This window comes from Phoca vitulina, unplaced genomic scaffold, assembly GCF_004348235.1.
Source record: "Phoca vitulina isolate PV1807 unplaced genomic scaffold, GSC_HSeal_1.0 scaffold16, whole genome shotgun sequence".
NCBI classification, from domain to species: domain Eukaryota; kingdom Metazoa; phylum Chordata; class Mammalia; order Carnivora; family Phocidae; genus Phoca; species Phoca vitulina.
This window is the reverse complement of record NW_022589719.1, coordinates 13803562-13820771: the sequence shown is the minus strand read 5'-3', so window position 1 is coordinate 13820771 and position 17210 is coordinate 13803562. Positions and strand designations below refer to the sequence as shown.

Here is a 17210-nt window from a genome sequence, read left to right as displayed (position 1 = left end):
ATTCTTGAATGAGTAGAAAGCCTTCACCATTATTCTTGCTGATTTAAGCATTGCAAGTCATGTGATTACGCAGTGATTATAGTCCACTTGGATTTTGGAAGTCTTCATGCTCCACTCACTGGCTCCTAAAGGTCAAGTTAAACTTCCCAGCATCCTTGGGTTCATCCTGTCAACCTGAGACCTTGGAGTTCATCCTAGCAACCCCACCCGCCTCTCCTGATGAGGCCACGTGGATGCTCATGCGCAGAGGACACATCACCTTCTCCTAATCATTTTGCATATAAAAACATTTAATGCCCTCTAATTTTTTTTCTTTCTCTTAGCAAGAAGCACAAGGCTACAAATCCTGCTCTTCTTGCAGTGGAAAGGAACTTCACAATAGAGGCAAAAACAAATCACGACCACATACAGCATCATATTTCACAGAAAACTGTGTACGTTTGTTCCCCATATAGGACATACTTCAAAGTAACAAAATAATTTTATCAACTGTAGTGTTCCTTCTTCCGATTAGAAGTGGATGTTTTTCCCCCTCAAGGTACATAAATATCAGAGAAAAGTAGTCTTTGGAATACTTATGTCCAGGAGCTCTTGGCTTGCTATCATTTGGGGAATGTTTGGGTTTGTGTTCAAAGTGTTGGCAGGTTCAGTTTTCATTTTCTCGCCATCCACGTGCATTCTTCCCAAATTTATATACCAGCCTTCGTCCGTCTACACGTTCCAGAATTTCTCTTTTGTAGTAATATCTGTAACAAAGGACATTGCATAAGGTGGCCGGTCAGACCAAGACTGCCAGGGAATTAAGTGGTCATGGTCAGGACTGGAAACTCCTCACCTCATCGCTCGGCTGAGTTTTTCATAGGTCATGCTGCTGTTATTCTTCTTTTTGCCCCATAGCTGGGCCACAGCCTCTGATTTCAAGAACCTGAAGATGCCCTCAGATCGGTCTTCCCACTTGATTAACCCTGGGTTCTTGTCTGGGTTCAGGAGGATATCACGGATGAATTCCCATAAGTGAGTCCCTCGTGGATCTGAGGACAAGTTGGAAAAGGAGTTTATTAGTGGCCTAAGTCACAGCCAAGAAGGGGGAGAGGAAGCATAGAGTTGCAACATCTTCCATCAGGGAGGACATACTCAATTTTCCCCTATCCACCAGCACAGTCAGATCACAGAATCACCAAATATTTTATCTTAAAAAAAAAGGCATTTGAGAATGAACTAGCACAATTTTTCAGTTTATATATCAGGAAACTGAGACACAGAGAATTCAAGTGACTTGACCAAGATCACCCAATTAGCTAGTGTTAAAGCTAAGACCAAGGAATAAGTCTTAGACCTCCTATGCCAGGGGGAATCTCTTTTAATTACTATTGATGAATTGCTCAGGATTCCTTGTCATCTGTCATTTCCCGGAAGAGCAAATTTCAACCACTTTTGTCTAGAACCTCAGCCCGAGTATAGCACTCTCACCCAGCGACTGTGGTTCAGTCAAATGCACATCAACAGGGCTCTAGAACTTTAACTCCTAGAATATATTGGGTCAGGGTCTGGTAGGAGTTGAGGGGGCCAATTTGACAATGAAGCAACTATTGTATTAAGATTAGCAACCAAATCCTACTTGACCCCCACAAGACCTGCGCTACACAACACCTCCTCACCATTTACTGTGCTATGTTCGTTCAATTCTGCGGAACGACATGTAACAATGTCCAAATGATTTCTTTCTGAGCCCTCCCCTCCATGTCTCTGAGACTTCCTATATTTTCTTTAAGTCTTATTACTGGGGGAAAGACAACTTCCAAAGAGCACTGTTGAATATTAAAAGTAAACAGTCCTTTCTTGGAACAATCACTCGACAAAGGTAGTAAAGCCAACAGCCAACAAAAGAAAAAAAGAATACATCTCCGTTTTTACTTCCCATCTTCTTTTCTCATCCATTTTTCTGGAGAGAGGGAAATTGCTAACCTCGTGCCTATCAGGTCTCATTCACTGGGTATCTCAGTTTTAGAACAAACAGCACAGCACAAGGAGGAAATTCCAGTGGATCTCCACTTTGAGAAACTGCAGAGGGGCTTACTTTGCCAGCGAGTGATGCCCCCACTGTCTCACCCTAAACAGGCTGAGGTAAAGAAGTGGAGGTGACAGGCAGAGGCAATATTTGTCTAAAACCTAGTGGCCTCCAGTTACACCCGCCCTGAAGGGAAGGGACAACAGCCATCTGAAAGCCAGCCAACTTACTGTGCTTTTTGGTGTGGGACTTTGCAGGGTGGTCTTGCTCTTTTTTCATCTCAGGTGACTCTGCTAAAAGGAACAATGAGAGCTGCTTAATTTACCCATTTCCTACAGTCATCATTGCCATTCATTCATCCACTCATTTAACCAGTATTTATTGAGCACCTATTACATGCCTGGCACTGTTTGCGTGTGTGGTATATGAGCAAAATAAAACAGAGATGAGAAATACTATGAAGAAAAATCTTGCAGGGTAAGAAATGGGGATAGAAATGTGAAGGTGGGAATAATTTGCAATTAAATATAAGGCGGTCACAGAAGACCTCTCAGAGAAGGGGACCAGAGGATGTGAGGGAGACAGCCAGCCATGCAGAGAGCTTGCAGAAGAACCATCTATGAATAAGAATGCAAAGGCCCTGAGGTCAGTATGTGTTTGGTACATTCACAGAATAGAAGGAAGCCAGCGTGACTGTGAACGAGGGGCAGAGGTTGAGATCAGTAAGGCTTCATGGGACTCTTTTTGGATTTTAGCTTTTATTCTGAGAGAGATAGGAAGCCATTGAAGGAAATAGGTCATTGAAAGAAGGTGTGTGTGTGTGTGTGTGTGTGTGTGCATGTGTGTGGGTTTTCTTTTTACATAATACAAAATGTAAACACTTATAACAAAGAAAAATGGCTTTTAAGCCAGAGGAGTGCCCTTTTTTGGCAAGCAAAGTTACATTTTAATCAGTCTGACAAAGGGGCCATTGACTGGCCTGCGCTCAGTACAGAGGGCCACCAGGGGACTATGGAAACACAGATTAGTTTAACAAATGACTCATTATGGTAACCCTTGTGAGTATCACCAAAGACAAGATGACAGAGGCAGATCTGGTGAAATAAAACTTCTTAAAAAGAAAAATAAATGGTCTGGCAGTGCGTGCGCACGTGTGTGTGTGTGTGTGTGTGTGTGTGTGAATGGGCGCTTCAGATGTCAGGAAGACCAGGCAGAACTTACCAAAAAATCTCTCAATCAGTAACCCAGCAATTTGAATACAGAGTGGTCTCTAAATGCAAGCCAATCCTGTTAAGAAACGGCCAGTAAAATGCATTTCTCAGTGCACAGTACATCAGGGCTTCCTAAGCTAGGGTTCACTGATCCCTGTGTGGCCTTCAAGGACATTACGGATGGACTGAAACTGCATGCAAATGGAGAGCACCCAAGGCATTCATTTCCATTGTCAAGAGTGGTTCATGATTCAAAAAAGTTAGAATAACCATTAGCTCCTAAACAAAATGGTTAATACTGTTTATTGAGCACTTACTATGTACCATGCACTGTGCTCTGCTTTATACATGAATGACCTATTCACTTTACTCAACAACCTTCTGAGGTGGCTACTAGATGATCCAAAGATCTGTGCAGGAGCTGAGACACAGAGAGTTCAGGTGACTTGTCTGAAGTCACACAGCCTGAAAGTGGAGCCACGATGTGAACACACACAATTTGAATCCAGAGGCTTCAGTCACAACCACCACTTGGTGCCAATTCTAGAGACAATGGCACATAAGAGATTTCACAGAAGTCTTCCCTGCCAAGAATCAGGCTCAGGTCTCTAATGCTCAAGTTAGTGGGAAAAAGTAATTCCAACTCAACGATTCTGGATTTCCCAGCATGCGTGGACACATACACTGTCACCTATAAGAGCACCCAGCTCGTCACGGCTCAGCATTCCCGGTGGTTTCTCCACGAGCCAAGGTAGAAGGAGGACAGGGATTTCATAAGCTCTGGTTAGCTGAGAAACCTCTTCTTCGGGCCAAGAATCTCCCTTGGCATTGTCAGCAGGAGGGCCTGCACCTGACTGGGGTTTCTCTGAAATCTGGAAGGGCAAATTCGCAGGAAATGCAAGGAGACTCCACTCTCCCACCTTGTAGGTTTCAGGGTGAGGTTGCAACATCCCATCAGGATGTGACAATATTGCGACAGGTCTGGCACTCACCCCGGTTTCCAAGTGATACATCACTCTGACAGGGCCGTGTTGTTCTGCAGACAAAGAGTGGCATTTACCCAGTAGGCCACAAGCAAAGCTCATTTTCCAAAGGCATCCAGGAGGGATGCAGGGCCATTATTTCAGAGCCAGCGTTGAGTTGAGAAAAACCCAAGGGTTTCTCGGCTTATTGGCCTCCATCACCATTTAAGGGTTCCGAGCTGATATAGAATTAGTTACTGTGGGGGCTAAGGTGCCTTTGTGAATAAGATGGAAACCTTGGACCCTCTCCCCAGAAACATGCACGTATGTGTACACTCATGAGAATCTGTAAACAACTTCAGGGGTTTAGGCTCACTTGACGAGTCCAAGGACTCTATAGACTTAAAGACCCCAGACCAGACAGACCATGAGGGAATGTCCTCTGTGAGATGTCAGCCCTTTACCCAGCCTGGACTTCCATCCAGCTTCAAAGAAAAACCAAAAACAGAGAACAAAATAAATCCCCCAATAAAAATGTTTCCATCATAATATGAAGGAATACGCAGCCAAAGGCAAAAGAAAACTCGGATATCTTCCAGCCTCCTCTTCCTGTCCCCAGTGTGTGTGGGCAAGCTGTGGAATCACGGACCTGCCTTCGCACTAAAGTCTTTTGATGTGAAACCTCACTTTAATATGATGGCCTCTCCCCTTGTGTCTTCCCCTCACCCTAAAATAAAAGTCAAAACCTTTGAAGTTAGCCGTGTGGTTAAGTGATTCATTCTTGTAAAATAATGGCTCGCTCTGGGGAAGTCGTCCGGCTCGGCTTTCTCTCACTCTGCTCCCAGACACCTCAGGCCAACGTCCAGTCTGGGCAAGGGGAGCACCGAGCCACAGGTTTATGACGCAAGTTCCAGAGCGTGACTTCAGCTAAGCTGCTTCGCAAGAAGCGAAGATTAGAAGCATTTGCATGTGATTCAGCTGTGAGCCATTTCTTTACAGGATATACAAATGTCAGTGTTATAATAGACCATGCCACCCTAGCTCTAGGCTTGACAAGTCAGTGAATAAACACATCAGGCCCGAGTTGGCGTGACTGGCTCGAGGACTATCGGGCAGATCAGGAACACCGGCAGCAGCCATTTTGTGAAATGGGCAGATGACAGAGGAATCAAAACAAAGCCCGCTTCCCCACCTGGGTTTATCACAGAGGGCATCAGTTTATGTGGAGCCTCGCCTTCGCTTGGCTTGTAACTTGCATTAAAACATAGAAAGACATTTAACTGCACTCAGTTTCATGGGAACTTGAAATCTAAAGACTCAGATAAATGACGAAGGTCCTTTTTTAGGGGGGTGGTGTTCTGGTCCCATCCAGTAGAGATTAAACCTCTCCGGAAGGAATGGACCCAGGCAAAGCTGTAATTAACTATCCCTCTGGAAGGCTGGGGGATAGTTAATTACTCCAAAGAAGCTGCCAGCCCCAGATGCTGAGTGGATTCTATCAGTAATAATTCTGGTAGAGGTCCTGGATTGCTTCACCGTGTTCCAAGCAAAGGATCAGAATGGGCGACAAAGGAATCCAGGATCGGGATGCCTGGGTGGCTCAGTCGGTTAAGCCTCTGCCTTCGGCTCAGGTCATGATCCCAGAGTCCTGGGATCGAGTCCCACATCGGGCTCCTTGCTCAGCAAGGAGCCTGCTTCTCCCTCTGCCTGCCTCTGTCTCTCTCTCTCTCTGATAAATAAATAAAATCTTAAAAAAAAACAAAAAAAACAAAGGAATCCAGGATCAAGGGAGGTAAAGGAGTGCAGATCTGTAAAGCCCGTTTTAAGGATTATTCAAAAATGGAATAAGGGGACAGTGAGTTCCCTATTGCTGCAAATATGAAAGCAGAACTGGCCCCTATGGATTGTGAGATTCTAGAAGGTAAGTCAGGATACAGAAGAGAGAAGGGCGGCCAGGCTGTGAGGGCAGGAGAGCTGGGACTATGGCTTTTATGTTTTCCAGGTGCTTCAGGACCCCCGAGGCTCAGGAAGTGATCGGTGCTAGTTTATTCTCAGCTGCAATCTTCTGCCATAATCCAGAGACCCAACTGGAAGAACACGGGAGGCATCACCTTACAAGGTGTGAGGAAGTCAGAATGTGACCGGGTGGTTTCCTCGGCCCTGAAACCGTCGGTCTTGACTGGGTGGCAATGATTGCTACAGAAATGTTCCCCTGATTGGCTCAGTTCCCCCAGAATGGCAAACCCACTGCAGAGCCTTTCCAGTATCTGATCTGTTTCCTAAGCTGAACAAATACTGAGAGTGACACATAATGCTGTGCCCGTTGGGGGAGGGGGAAGTCAAGAAATGAATTGGCCTCCGTCCTTAACCTCAGTTCCAGAGACACTGACACTGGCTACCAGCCCTGCTTCATTCAAGGGGTTTGACCTGAGCAAAACCTCAAACCTCATTATTTCGGTTCTTAAAAACACACTGAACAAAATCAAAAACAAGGGGAGGTTTCGGGGGAGGAGAGGCTGTGTGATTCCAAGTTCTTTCACAAGCACACATTTAAATCCCAATTCTGAAGATGCCCCAACTTCAATTCCAGGAAAAGAGCAATTGCCTCATGACAAGTCTAAGCTCCAAATTTCATAGACCCAAGCAGTTTTACAAATTCTCACCCAGGTCGAAACCCTCTCTTCACCTCCCCAGTGCACTCACGCTCACAGGACACGTGCCAAAATGCCTCTTTGTAAGGGGAGGGGAAATTATCATCTGAAAGCCCCTCTCTGGACCCCCAATGGACCACCCCTCTCAGGGGAACCTTGACTTGGAGTCAAGGATAGCCTCCCCTCTGGTTGCATCCAATTTTAACCGAACACAACTAACGTGAGCATAATTCATACAGTACAGGTGGTCTGACTAATCAGAGTCCCAATGAGCCATTAGGGTCAGGCTTAAAAGCTGATCTGTGATAGCCAGAGTTCTAGAAATTTCCGACAGCTACCCCACTACCCAGAGATCATCACTGCAGGTTCACTGACCTCTGAAGGTCACTTTTAGATATTCTTTCCCTAAAGTCAGACATAGTTTGTTGAAAATTAAATACAGCTTCTTCCCCCATAAGTATACCCAAGTCAAAACAGTTTTATCAGATAATTTCCTAAGAGCAAGCTTCTGCTGAAAGGAGTTTTTGTTGTCACAAGAGAGTGACTTGGTTTCCCAAGAGACCAACAGTTTTCCCAGAGGCTTCCTTGCTGGTCATTTTCAATGTATAAATATTGGCTCAAAAGCAGACCTTTTAAAAAGAATAACTCCCTTCCTTTCCTAGTCTTTTAACAAGAAAGACTCCAGCAAAGTAGAAACGCAGGGTGTTGTAATTCTCATTAATTCTCAGTAAGCACTTGCAGGAGGCACCCTCAGCCCCTGATATCAGGACAACTTACCGACAGGAAGGTGACCCGTGCTTGTCATGGAGATCTGGGCCCGACAGAACGTCTTGCTGTCCAACAAATCTGCAGCAATGAAATGATAAATGACATTAAGAGCCCTCTCTTACAACATAACTTTGTGGCTGTTAGAAAACAGAATAAGAAGAATGTCAAAGGCCCGTCAGTGTCGGGGAGTTAGTTACCTACTGTGCTACCAAAGTTGGTGTCATATAAATAGTTTTCTTCTTTCCATGTGTTCATGATGGAAGGGTCTACAAAAGACAGAAAATGGGAATGGTCAGCAATCATCTTTCCCTGGGTGATGAGTTTGCCCTTTCTAACTCACTGCTCATCAGAGAGGTGCTGGACCTCGTGTGTGGTCCTCAGAGAGAAAGGATAAGATTGGACTTCTACCACATGCTACTTTATAAGAATGTTAACTCCTTTTTCTTCCAGCGTCCTAACGGAAATGGGCTTTGTTATGGCCCCAACTCTGTGTGTTCTACACCTGCTGCCTCTTTAGGGCAGTGAGGGAATACTGTTGTGAGACCCTGTCCTAGGCCCATGCTTTGGCTTCCTGGGAATTTTCCCATAGCAGGGGGTGGGCTCAGGAGCCTGGCATCGTCTTGCATGCTACTGTGTAATCAGCAGAGTATTTTTACATTGGAAAAAGAAATTGTTAAGGACAAATAATTCCTAATTAATGAGCGTCGTTTCCTAGAAATATCTTCCTGGGAGAATTAATGTTTCTTTCAGGAAAGTCTAGTCATTCTTTATCACGGTGTCTTCATGGCTAAAATTCCGGAAGCTCCCCTTCCAGTGGGGTGACAGCCCCCTCCCTTCAGGATTTCTCCAATTAATGTAAGGGGTGACACAAAATTCTCAAAATAAAACAGAGGAGAAGGAGAAGAGAGTGTCACCAAAGCAAGCAAACAACTTTTCAGAGTGAGGTCCCATTGCCTCGTCTCTGAGAAGAAGTGTGCACACTCTGCCCCCCACCCCACCCCTGCAGCGTGCTGGGTAAGCATGTCTGACTCTTCGGATGTCGGATTCAGAGGAAACTGCTGTCCACCTACCCCAAACGAAGCCCCACTCCTACACAACCCCCACGTCTGGGCTGACCTCTAACAGAAGCATTTTCTTTCCCGGCCAAGAGCTGTGAGACCTGGCAGGAGCTCTCACCTCGTCCCCACCGGGAACTTCCTGCCTTTCCCCCTCCTCACAGACGGAGGCTGCCCTCAGCTCCCCCCGCCCCCATCTGCGTTCTGAATTTCAGGGTCAGCATGGTAAGCCAATGGCCGAGTTTCATTTTGTTTTTATAGCATAAATAGTATAAAACCTGACTCACTGGCTAAGTCCTCCTGTTTGCGACATAGGGATTTAGCTGGTATTTTAACTAATAGCTACGTGTTTGGGCACCCCAAGCCCAATCTCTTGGGGTTACACCCTCTCTCCTCGTTGGGTCACCTCATACACCTGTTGTTGTCTCTGAAAACAAACTGAACCGAAAAGGTTTGGGGGGTGTTGGCCCCTCTAAGAGCCTCTTCTCCCCTCCTCCTAGGGTGGACCTACTTCTCCACCCCTTGGCTCAGCTTTTCGGAACTGGCAACACGAGAATGTCTGGATGGTCAAGGAGGAATTACCGAGCTATTTGGGCCCTCTCCAATACCAGCTGGCTCCTCCAGTGGGGCTATCTGTCAGGTCCTGGTGGGAGTGGGGTGGAGCCCCAGCCTCTGGGCCAAGTCCTGTGTCTGCCTCTAGGGCAGTCAGGCCCAGAGACACAGGCCCATCCGGGCAACCCCTGGCCTCTGTGGGGTTGGGGGGAAGGGCAAGGCTAGGAAGACCGAGTTAACATGCTTAGCAGCTATTGCTTTTTCTTTAATAATGGTGACTAGCCCCTTATAAAAGAGTAAATAACTGCATGGGGCCAATTTCAGCCCCTAGCAACTCACAAATCACCCTGGGTCAAATTCTGTCCTTGGTGACTGGCACGCAAGCCTCAGGGAGGCCCGTGGCAACCTCGGCCATCCCACGTGGCTCACAATCTCACTGCTGTGGATGTGGGGAGTGACCCTGGAGCAGCGTTGGCTGCCTGGTTTTCTCAAGGCCAGGGGACTCTGGGGGACTTGCATAGCTCTCCCTGGACTGAGAGGTCATAGGCCAAAGGTCAATATACAAGGAGCTCTGATGGGTGTGAGACCTTGGGGTACATTTCTCCAGGCAGTTACTGCCTGCCTCCCGCCCCCCCTCCACCCCGCCCCACAAGTCCACCGGGTCCCCAGGAGAAAGATTTGGGACAGAGAAAGGAGGACTCATTGGACCAGGGAAGGAGAACAAAAAATAAACGTAGATCCTACGAGACTGCAGATCCTACTCAGAGCCCAGAATAGTGTCATTTGTCTAAAAGTGCACTTGAGGCAGGGAGTGGGTTCCACAGCTGCTTTTGGACGTCCCCCAAGCCCTCCAGAAGCTACAGTAACCACAACAGCGAGTCTGTAGCTTCCTCCTTTTTGTGAAATGCACTCCCACTGAGGGAGGAGCAGGGAGGAGACACTGAACCTTTCTCTTCTCTCCCCTTGCTTCTCCTAACTTGGCCCAGCCCAAGGCCCTGACTCTCTTCGTGTGAGAAGGAGGCCCACCCAGACTCTGCATTTTCCCCAGCTCCTGGACCCGAGCCTGGATGATGCCCTAACCAGCAGCGAGAGGCACAGAAGTGTGGACAGCTTCAATCTAGATTGGAAATAGTTGGCAGTCCCTGGTCCCCAAGGCAAGGAACAAGACTCACGGTGGGGTGGTCCATTGGAGACAGCCAGGGAAGAGGCGTCCCTTGGCTTCGTGCCAGAGCACTGGATTCGTCCTGCTCCCACACTCTCCTGACGCCCTCCCAATTGTCCTCCCCCGGGCTTGGCCTCCCAAGTTGGCTCCCTTTTTCTGCTGCTCCTCACCAGTTTGTTCTGTCTTGACAATGACATTGTGTGTGGACTGGAACAGGTCGCTGCTGCACTGGCCTGTGGAGGACAGATTAGGGAAGTCAGAGCCAGCCCACATGGAGCCAGAACTTAAACAAGTCCCGAAAGCTTCAACCAGGACGGAGCTGGCTTCTAGGGAGAGCTTCTGCCTGTCCTGCCGTCTGTCCACCTCTGAGTGTTTAGGCCAGGGGGCTTCCCTCTCAGCGTCTACAAACTGGAGCCTGGAGTCCCTGGCCCGGAAAAGCAGGAGCTGGGGCATCTACATCCAATGCAATTGTTTGGCCTTGTAGAGGGAAGCCATCCCAGGATGGTGGAAATAGAACTTAAGAAGTCAGAAGGCCAGTTTTCCCACTGATGCCTGGCCTTTCCGGCTCTTGGTTAACTCGTCTGTAAATGGAGGGGATTAAACCAGATAAAGTCAGTCAATGGCCTCTAAACTGCTTTCCCTTACTGACTTAGGATACAGGACGAAAACGAAAATCCCGGAGAAACCATTTTCACCAGTTTGATTCTTCTTTGATCTTAAATGTAATCAGACCCATTTTGATTAGATCCAATCTGAGATACATCCAGATAAATGGAATAATTCTCCTCTTTTTTATGCCTTGCAACTCCTCTCTTGGTTATATATATATATATGTGTGTATATATATATACACACATATATATATATGATATTTATATATCAAATATAAAAGCATATATACACACATACACATATGACTGCGTTTAGTATGTTTTTCCTCCCCAGCCAGGTTATAAATATCTCAGGAGCAGAGGTCGTACCTTTAACCTCTCTGTCCTTCGGATTTCCCATCTGTAAAATGGGTACATGTTTATTTTTTCATAAGGTCATTAAATGAATCAATTTACTTACAGTGTCCAGTATAAATAAACACTCAGTGAATATAAGCTAATAGAATGTCTACAAAAAGGCAAACAATGAAACAAAGGTGAGAAATCTGGTCATTAGGCACTCAGAGGCACCGACAGCATGCAGTAGGGCCAAAGAAGTTACGGAAGGTCAAAGACGGAAGGTCAAAGATGGCCACCACCCCTTTGCTCTCTGCCTCCCAAGCCTTTCTGCCTCAGGCTTCAATCAGGGCAAAGCTTTAAAGGAGTGGATCTAATTGAAGGTAGGGAGGTAAATATATTTACATCTTCAAGTGTAAGTCTGCTCCTTCTGAAGACTCCTGGGGGTTATTTATAGAGCTTTGTTTGGTTTGGTTCTAGTAAAGAAAAATGAGCAACCATCTCTGTGAGGCGGATGGGAAGAAGGGAGTGCCGGGGAGCTGAATGAGGTCATCCAAAATGGCCACCCCAGCTGCCAGCTTCAGGCCAGACCCTGGGTCCTCCTCAGCGTTAATGCAGCTGTCAGGGTCTGAATCTGGTTCATAGCCCAGGACCTCCTGCTTCCCGAAGTTCCAGCCACCTGCCCAAACACTGGTTCTGCTGAGACAGACATGCCCATTCTGACGTGGACAGGCCAGCTCACTATCCCTATGTAATATTACTGTCTCCCAAGATGCCCGTAGCTCCCAGAAGAACTTTTTTTTTACCAGCATTGTCAGGAGAACCTTAGGTCAGTGTCAAAGACATTCTGCAAGCCGGGTTGTTTGCCCTATCATGTCTTAGAAGCCAGGAGGGAACGTGCGTGAAGAGACTCACCGATGGAGAGCTTGCCTCTGCTCTAGGTGGGGCCTCAAGAGAGACACATTCGGGGCCCTAGGGCAGCACTAATTCCAGAAATCACTGCAGAAACATCCCACACGTGTCCAGACCATTAGTTCTAACCCTTTCTCTCTCTCTCTTTTTTTGAGTTCTTGACTTTTCAAGAATCTGTTGAAATATTGGGAGCCTTCTCTTCCCCAAAACAAACATAGACCTAATTAATTCTCCATCACTTCTTACCACATGTAGGTCCCATCTTAAGAACCTCGGTCTAGAAGTTTAAAGAAAAGAAAAAGGACCCATGCTGATCTTAACAAGCAAGTGATCGGGAGTTAGGCTATCCCAACATGTTTGCGGGGGTGGAGAGGGGAGAAGAAAAGGTTTTCTGAGAGCAAGTCTTCTGTGAATACCCAGCGAGCCTTTGTCTCCTTAAAAATTAACCAGAAGGAGAAATGCAATTACCTTGGGTTCCTGTAGGATTGGACACGCCTGGAACCTCAGACTCGTGCCTGTTCTCTCGCCTCCTCTCTCCTTCCCTCCCTCGGGAAACAGTAATTCGGAGGTGAGACCCCCCCCCCTTGGAAGTCCCAGACAAGGAACCTCCCAGCAGGGTAGAGAGAGATAATCACCATTCCACTTGAGATGCTGCAGGTTGCTGTAGAGAAGCTGACCCGCCGTCCCCGCCGCCCGCGTGAACTCCTGCAGACTCATGCTGCAGAGGTGCTCGCCATTGACATCGAACTCCTGGAAAGGGATGCAGCTGGCGTCCAGCTGGTTGGTGTCCAGGAGGTGCTGGAGCCACTCCCACACCTGGTACTTGGTCCAGTACTGAGGATGGATTTCATGCCACTGGCCTCCAAAAAACCCGCTGGAAACTGAAAAACAGTAGGGACCCGTGTCCCATGAGCGACCTGTGGTTCTTCCGGGACGTAATCTCAGACATGGGAGGCACCGCTCGGCTGCCAGGTGTCGGAACAACTGCAGCCGGTAGACGTCAGGGTGGGGGTTGGAGTATGAGACAGTCTCTAGAGAGGAGGCTCAGAAATGTGCCTCCCTGCCTCTTCACGTCCTCCTTAGAACAGTACTTATCCCTGGGCGCTTCATGAGGACACAGACCTGAAATGCTCTGAGATCATGAGCGCATCCCCGCCTCCTGCAAAGTACGGTGAAGGCTAACGCATCACTATGTGTCATCAACTTATTAGCCTATTGTCCACTCCCACACAGTTCCCTTCCTCTCTTTTCTCTCTCCCATTTTTAACTCTCTCTTACACACACACACACACACACACACACATACATAAGCCCGAATTCAGACCATTTTCAACCAAAACTGAGGCCTGAGAGTAAGATTCTTTTTCTCTATGATGTCTTTTCTCCTCTCCAGAGTGGTCCAGCTTAGCTGCCTGCTAACTGTGCTGATCTACCCCAGCCCCACACTGGTTATTACAGCTGCTGTGACTCACTTCCCTACTCAGCTACCTTCAGGAGCTTCCCATTAGTCACTGAAATTAGCTACAGAATCGCCAAGCCAGGCATTGAGGCTCTTCAGTAACTATTACCCAAGTGACCCCATCACTTCTGCCTTTTTTCTCTGGTGTTCTTTCAGTCTGGTTTGTATCCTGCCAGTCATTCCCTGTTGAATACTTACCCACCTTGCAGACTCTGGCCACCCCATAAAGCCATCACAGACCACCCCCCCAAAAAAAATATTATTATTCAGGGCTTGATGTCCCCTGAATCTCCAACAGATGTGTTTGGTACTTCTCCTAATGGCTTTTGTCATGTTCTGCTTTACTTTACACATCTCTAGGTTCTGTCTTATTCTCCTTTTTAAATTGTAAACTCAAGGTCATGGAGCCATAGTCATCTTTGCATCTCCTACAAAAATGACCTCAGACACTATGCCATCGTAGGTACTCTCTGTATATTTCTTTGGTGGAATTTGTTCCTGAAGAAGAGATAATGTAGCAATCTAGAAGAGTTTGAGGTGCATTCACAAGATGGTTAAATTAAATATCAGTGAAGAAGTCAAGTTCACCCAAGCCAATAAATATTGCTGAACTGGATGGGCTGAACTTCTACGTATGTGACTCTCCTGTGCTCACTTCAGAGAACATCACAAAGTCAGCCCAAAGTCCTGGAAGGAGATGGAGATAAGAGAGCCATCCTCTGGGGACATGGTAATGGGGCTGAGATCTTACAGTCCCCTTGAAAACAGAGGTCAAAGGGAGGAACTCTCATCCAGGAAAGATGAGGGGCAGGGACAAGGGGAAGACACGACTGAAGCCCAGCAAGCTGAAGCAGGGAAATCCAACTGAACATGACATACAGATATTTCCACAAACTGAATAATGGACCAACAGGAGAAAACAGAGTGCAAGAAAACTGTCCCTATTTTTTTTTTCTTCGAAGTCATGTTAGATCAGTACTTCTCAAACTCTAATGTGATTGTCAATCACCAGGGATGTTGTTCAAACGCAGATTCAAATTCCATAGATCTGGGGTGAGGCCTGAGTTTCTGCATTCCTGACAAGCTTCCACATGATGATGATGATGATGATGATGATAATGATGATGATGATGGTCCATGAATACAGTTTGAATGGCAAGGAGCTAAAGAGCTCCAAAGGTTTGAGTCCCATAATGGCTCTTACCTAGCCTCAACACCCCCAGAGAGGCTGAAAGGGGAATGTTTCCAACCCAGTCCCACTTGTGCTCACCCCCTCTGAATCCATCCCCTGCTTCCAGACCTCAGGAGCACCAACAGCAGGAGATGGATGTCATTATAGGCACAAAGGTGAGTGCCATGGGTCACAACTACCACTCACAGTGTGTGCTTCACTCCTCATACATCGTGGCCAGACAAAAGCAGCCCTAAACCCTCTGCTTGGGGCCTGGAGGGGAAGCCAGTTGTGGTGGGGAACAGGGGCAAGGATTGGAACAATCTAGTCCAAAAATTTCATTACATAGAAATATTCCCAAATATACAAACACATGGAATTTAGACTGGATATTTCCGTGTCCCTCCAATTTTTTGGTGTCTCACAAAAAGAGCTGTTTAAGGATGGAATATATTTCTGTGGCTCCCTGAGGCTTTGATCTTTTTTTCCAAAATAATGACACGACTATGACAGTACAGCTCTGAGTTTGCCAACAAGAGACCATAACTCTCAATATCCCGACAACAAGTCTCTCTAATTCCTCTCCCAACTTCACATGATCCAGACTAAAGGACAGTTCCCAATACTGTATCCTGAGAACTTGGGAGAACCAGAGGATTTTGTCTCAAGTCGACTAGGGGATTCTCCCATCTGCCAGGGGACTCATCGGATTCCCAAAGTTTTAGGAGAAGATGTGAAAATCCTACGAGGTCAGCTCTTGTCTATTGATCAACTGACCTCCCTTGCCCCATCAATCATGATCAGGAGCTGGGCCTTCTTTGGGGCCTCTGGAAGTTAAAACATACCAGTGGCACCCAAATTCTACTCCCTGCTAAACACACTGCCCCAGCTTTCTCCAAAGCACACAGGAGGAATGCTGCCATGATCCAGGGCCCAGACTGGGGACGCCGAAGGCTTTCCAGTCTGAAGAAACTTCCTACCCTATTTGGAACCCTCCTTTGGGGTCCTCACAAGGAATCCGAGGCCTGCCACAGAAAAGTTCACTGCCCAGAAAGGATAGCAGTTTTGTGATAGGTGACCAGGGAAGATCACCTGACCATGCTTCCCAGCCTTGTTTGACTGGGGTTCCAGACTGAAAGGAGGTGGAGCTGCACTTGCTCGTTGGAGAATACAACCTTCCATTATCCTCCGCCTCCTGGTTTGCAGACTCTGCTTACCGACAAGCCACCTTCCTTTCTCAGGAGAAGCAAGAGCAGCTTGGCCTCTTGCAAGGAGATTAGCAGCAAGTATGGGGCAGGAGAAGGCCTAGAGCTCCTTAAACCCACCGCAGTCTGATGCACAGCAGTCTGCCTAGACCTAATGCCTTCACGGTAGGGTGTGGGGCCTGATTTGGCAATATCTGAATTCTGTTTGCTTCTACAGTAAGCAGTGGGCTTGATCCCCAAACCCTCTACTGAGCCCCAGCAGCAGGCCCTCCCTTTTCTGATCAAGGGCTCTAAATTAAAGCACCTAAGGGAGGTACATGGTCTCCTAAAAAATCTCTCCCTTTGAAACAGAAAGAATAAGCTGCTATAAGCCTGTCTTCCTTAAGTTCCATGCTTCTGCACAACACACACACACACACACACACACACACCTTTCTCGATATCCTGTCTTAATATCCCAGCCAAACGCTGTTAAAAGCATCAACAGGTGGCCTTCCCTTTGGGCATATCTTCTAGCACTTTCTCTGCCAGGCTGCCTTGAATATTGGGAAGAAACAATGGAAAATCTCCAAAGGGCTTCTGTCTGGAGCCCCAAGAGCCCGTCGGGACCTCCAGCATGAAGTGCTCTCCATTTTCCCTCATCCCCACACGCCTGCTGAATAAAACCTGTATTTTTCAAACATGAAGTTGGGAAACGAAGTCCAGTTAAAGCAGAGGGAAAAGCCCTGGGGCGGGTGGGGGGGGGGGGGTAGTGACACTGACACCTATTTGGTCCCCTTACCATTGCACGTGGGGTAGCCGTCTGTCCAGGCTGGCTGCTGGTGGAGGAGACTGTTGCTGGGGTTGAGATTCATTACACCACTTCCTTCCAGAATCATGATCTGTAAGGGGATCAAACAGTTCGCTCAGTCAGGGCCTCCTGGACAAATGTCATTTGAGAGCACAGATCATAGAGTTAATTCGGAAAGAAAAAGAAGGAAAAAAAAAGAATTCGTCCTTCCATCCATTACCTCCAAAGCGTGTTACCATAGCGCTTTCAGTAAAAGCAAAACTTACTGGCAATTAAAAATTTCCAGGTTCAACTTTCATATGCATGAGGCAAGTTTTTACAGCCACCCATTCATAAATGAATAATCTCTGATCAGGA

At 47.1% G+C, this 17210-nt stretch overlaps 1 protein-coding gene across 4 annotated transcripts; it reads right to left on the bottom strand.

Annotated features, from left to right (window-relative positions):
- Window positions 1-646: 646 nt before the first annotated feature.
- On the bottom strand, window positions 647-16944 carry EHF (ETS homologous factor). 4 transcript variants are annotated; one of them, XM_032414902.1, is made up of 8 exons: window positions 16845-16944; window positions 12864-13109; window positions 10540-10602; window positions 7798-7866; window positions 7610-7678; window positions 2239-2301; window positions 836-1031; window positions 647-746 (listed from the first exon to the last, which is right to left on the bottom strand). In XM_032414902.1, exons 1-8 carry the CDS (start codon window positions 16939-16941, stop codon window positions 647-649), a joined length of 903 nt encoding a protein of 300 aa, XP_032270793.1. In that variant the 5' UTR covers window positions 16942-16944. The 4 variants fall into 4 exon arrangements, with proteins under 4 accessions (XP_032270793.1, XP_032270791.1, XP_032270794.1 ...); XM_032414900.1 differs by having other exon boundaries at window positions 2239-2298; window positions 16845-16941; XM_032414903.1 differs by lacking the exon at window positions 7610-7678.
- Window positions 16945-17210: the final 266 nt, after the last annotated feature.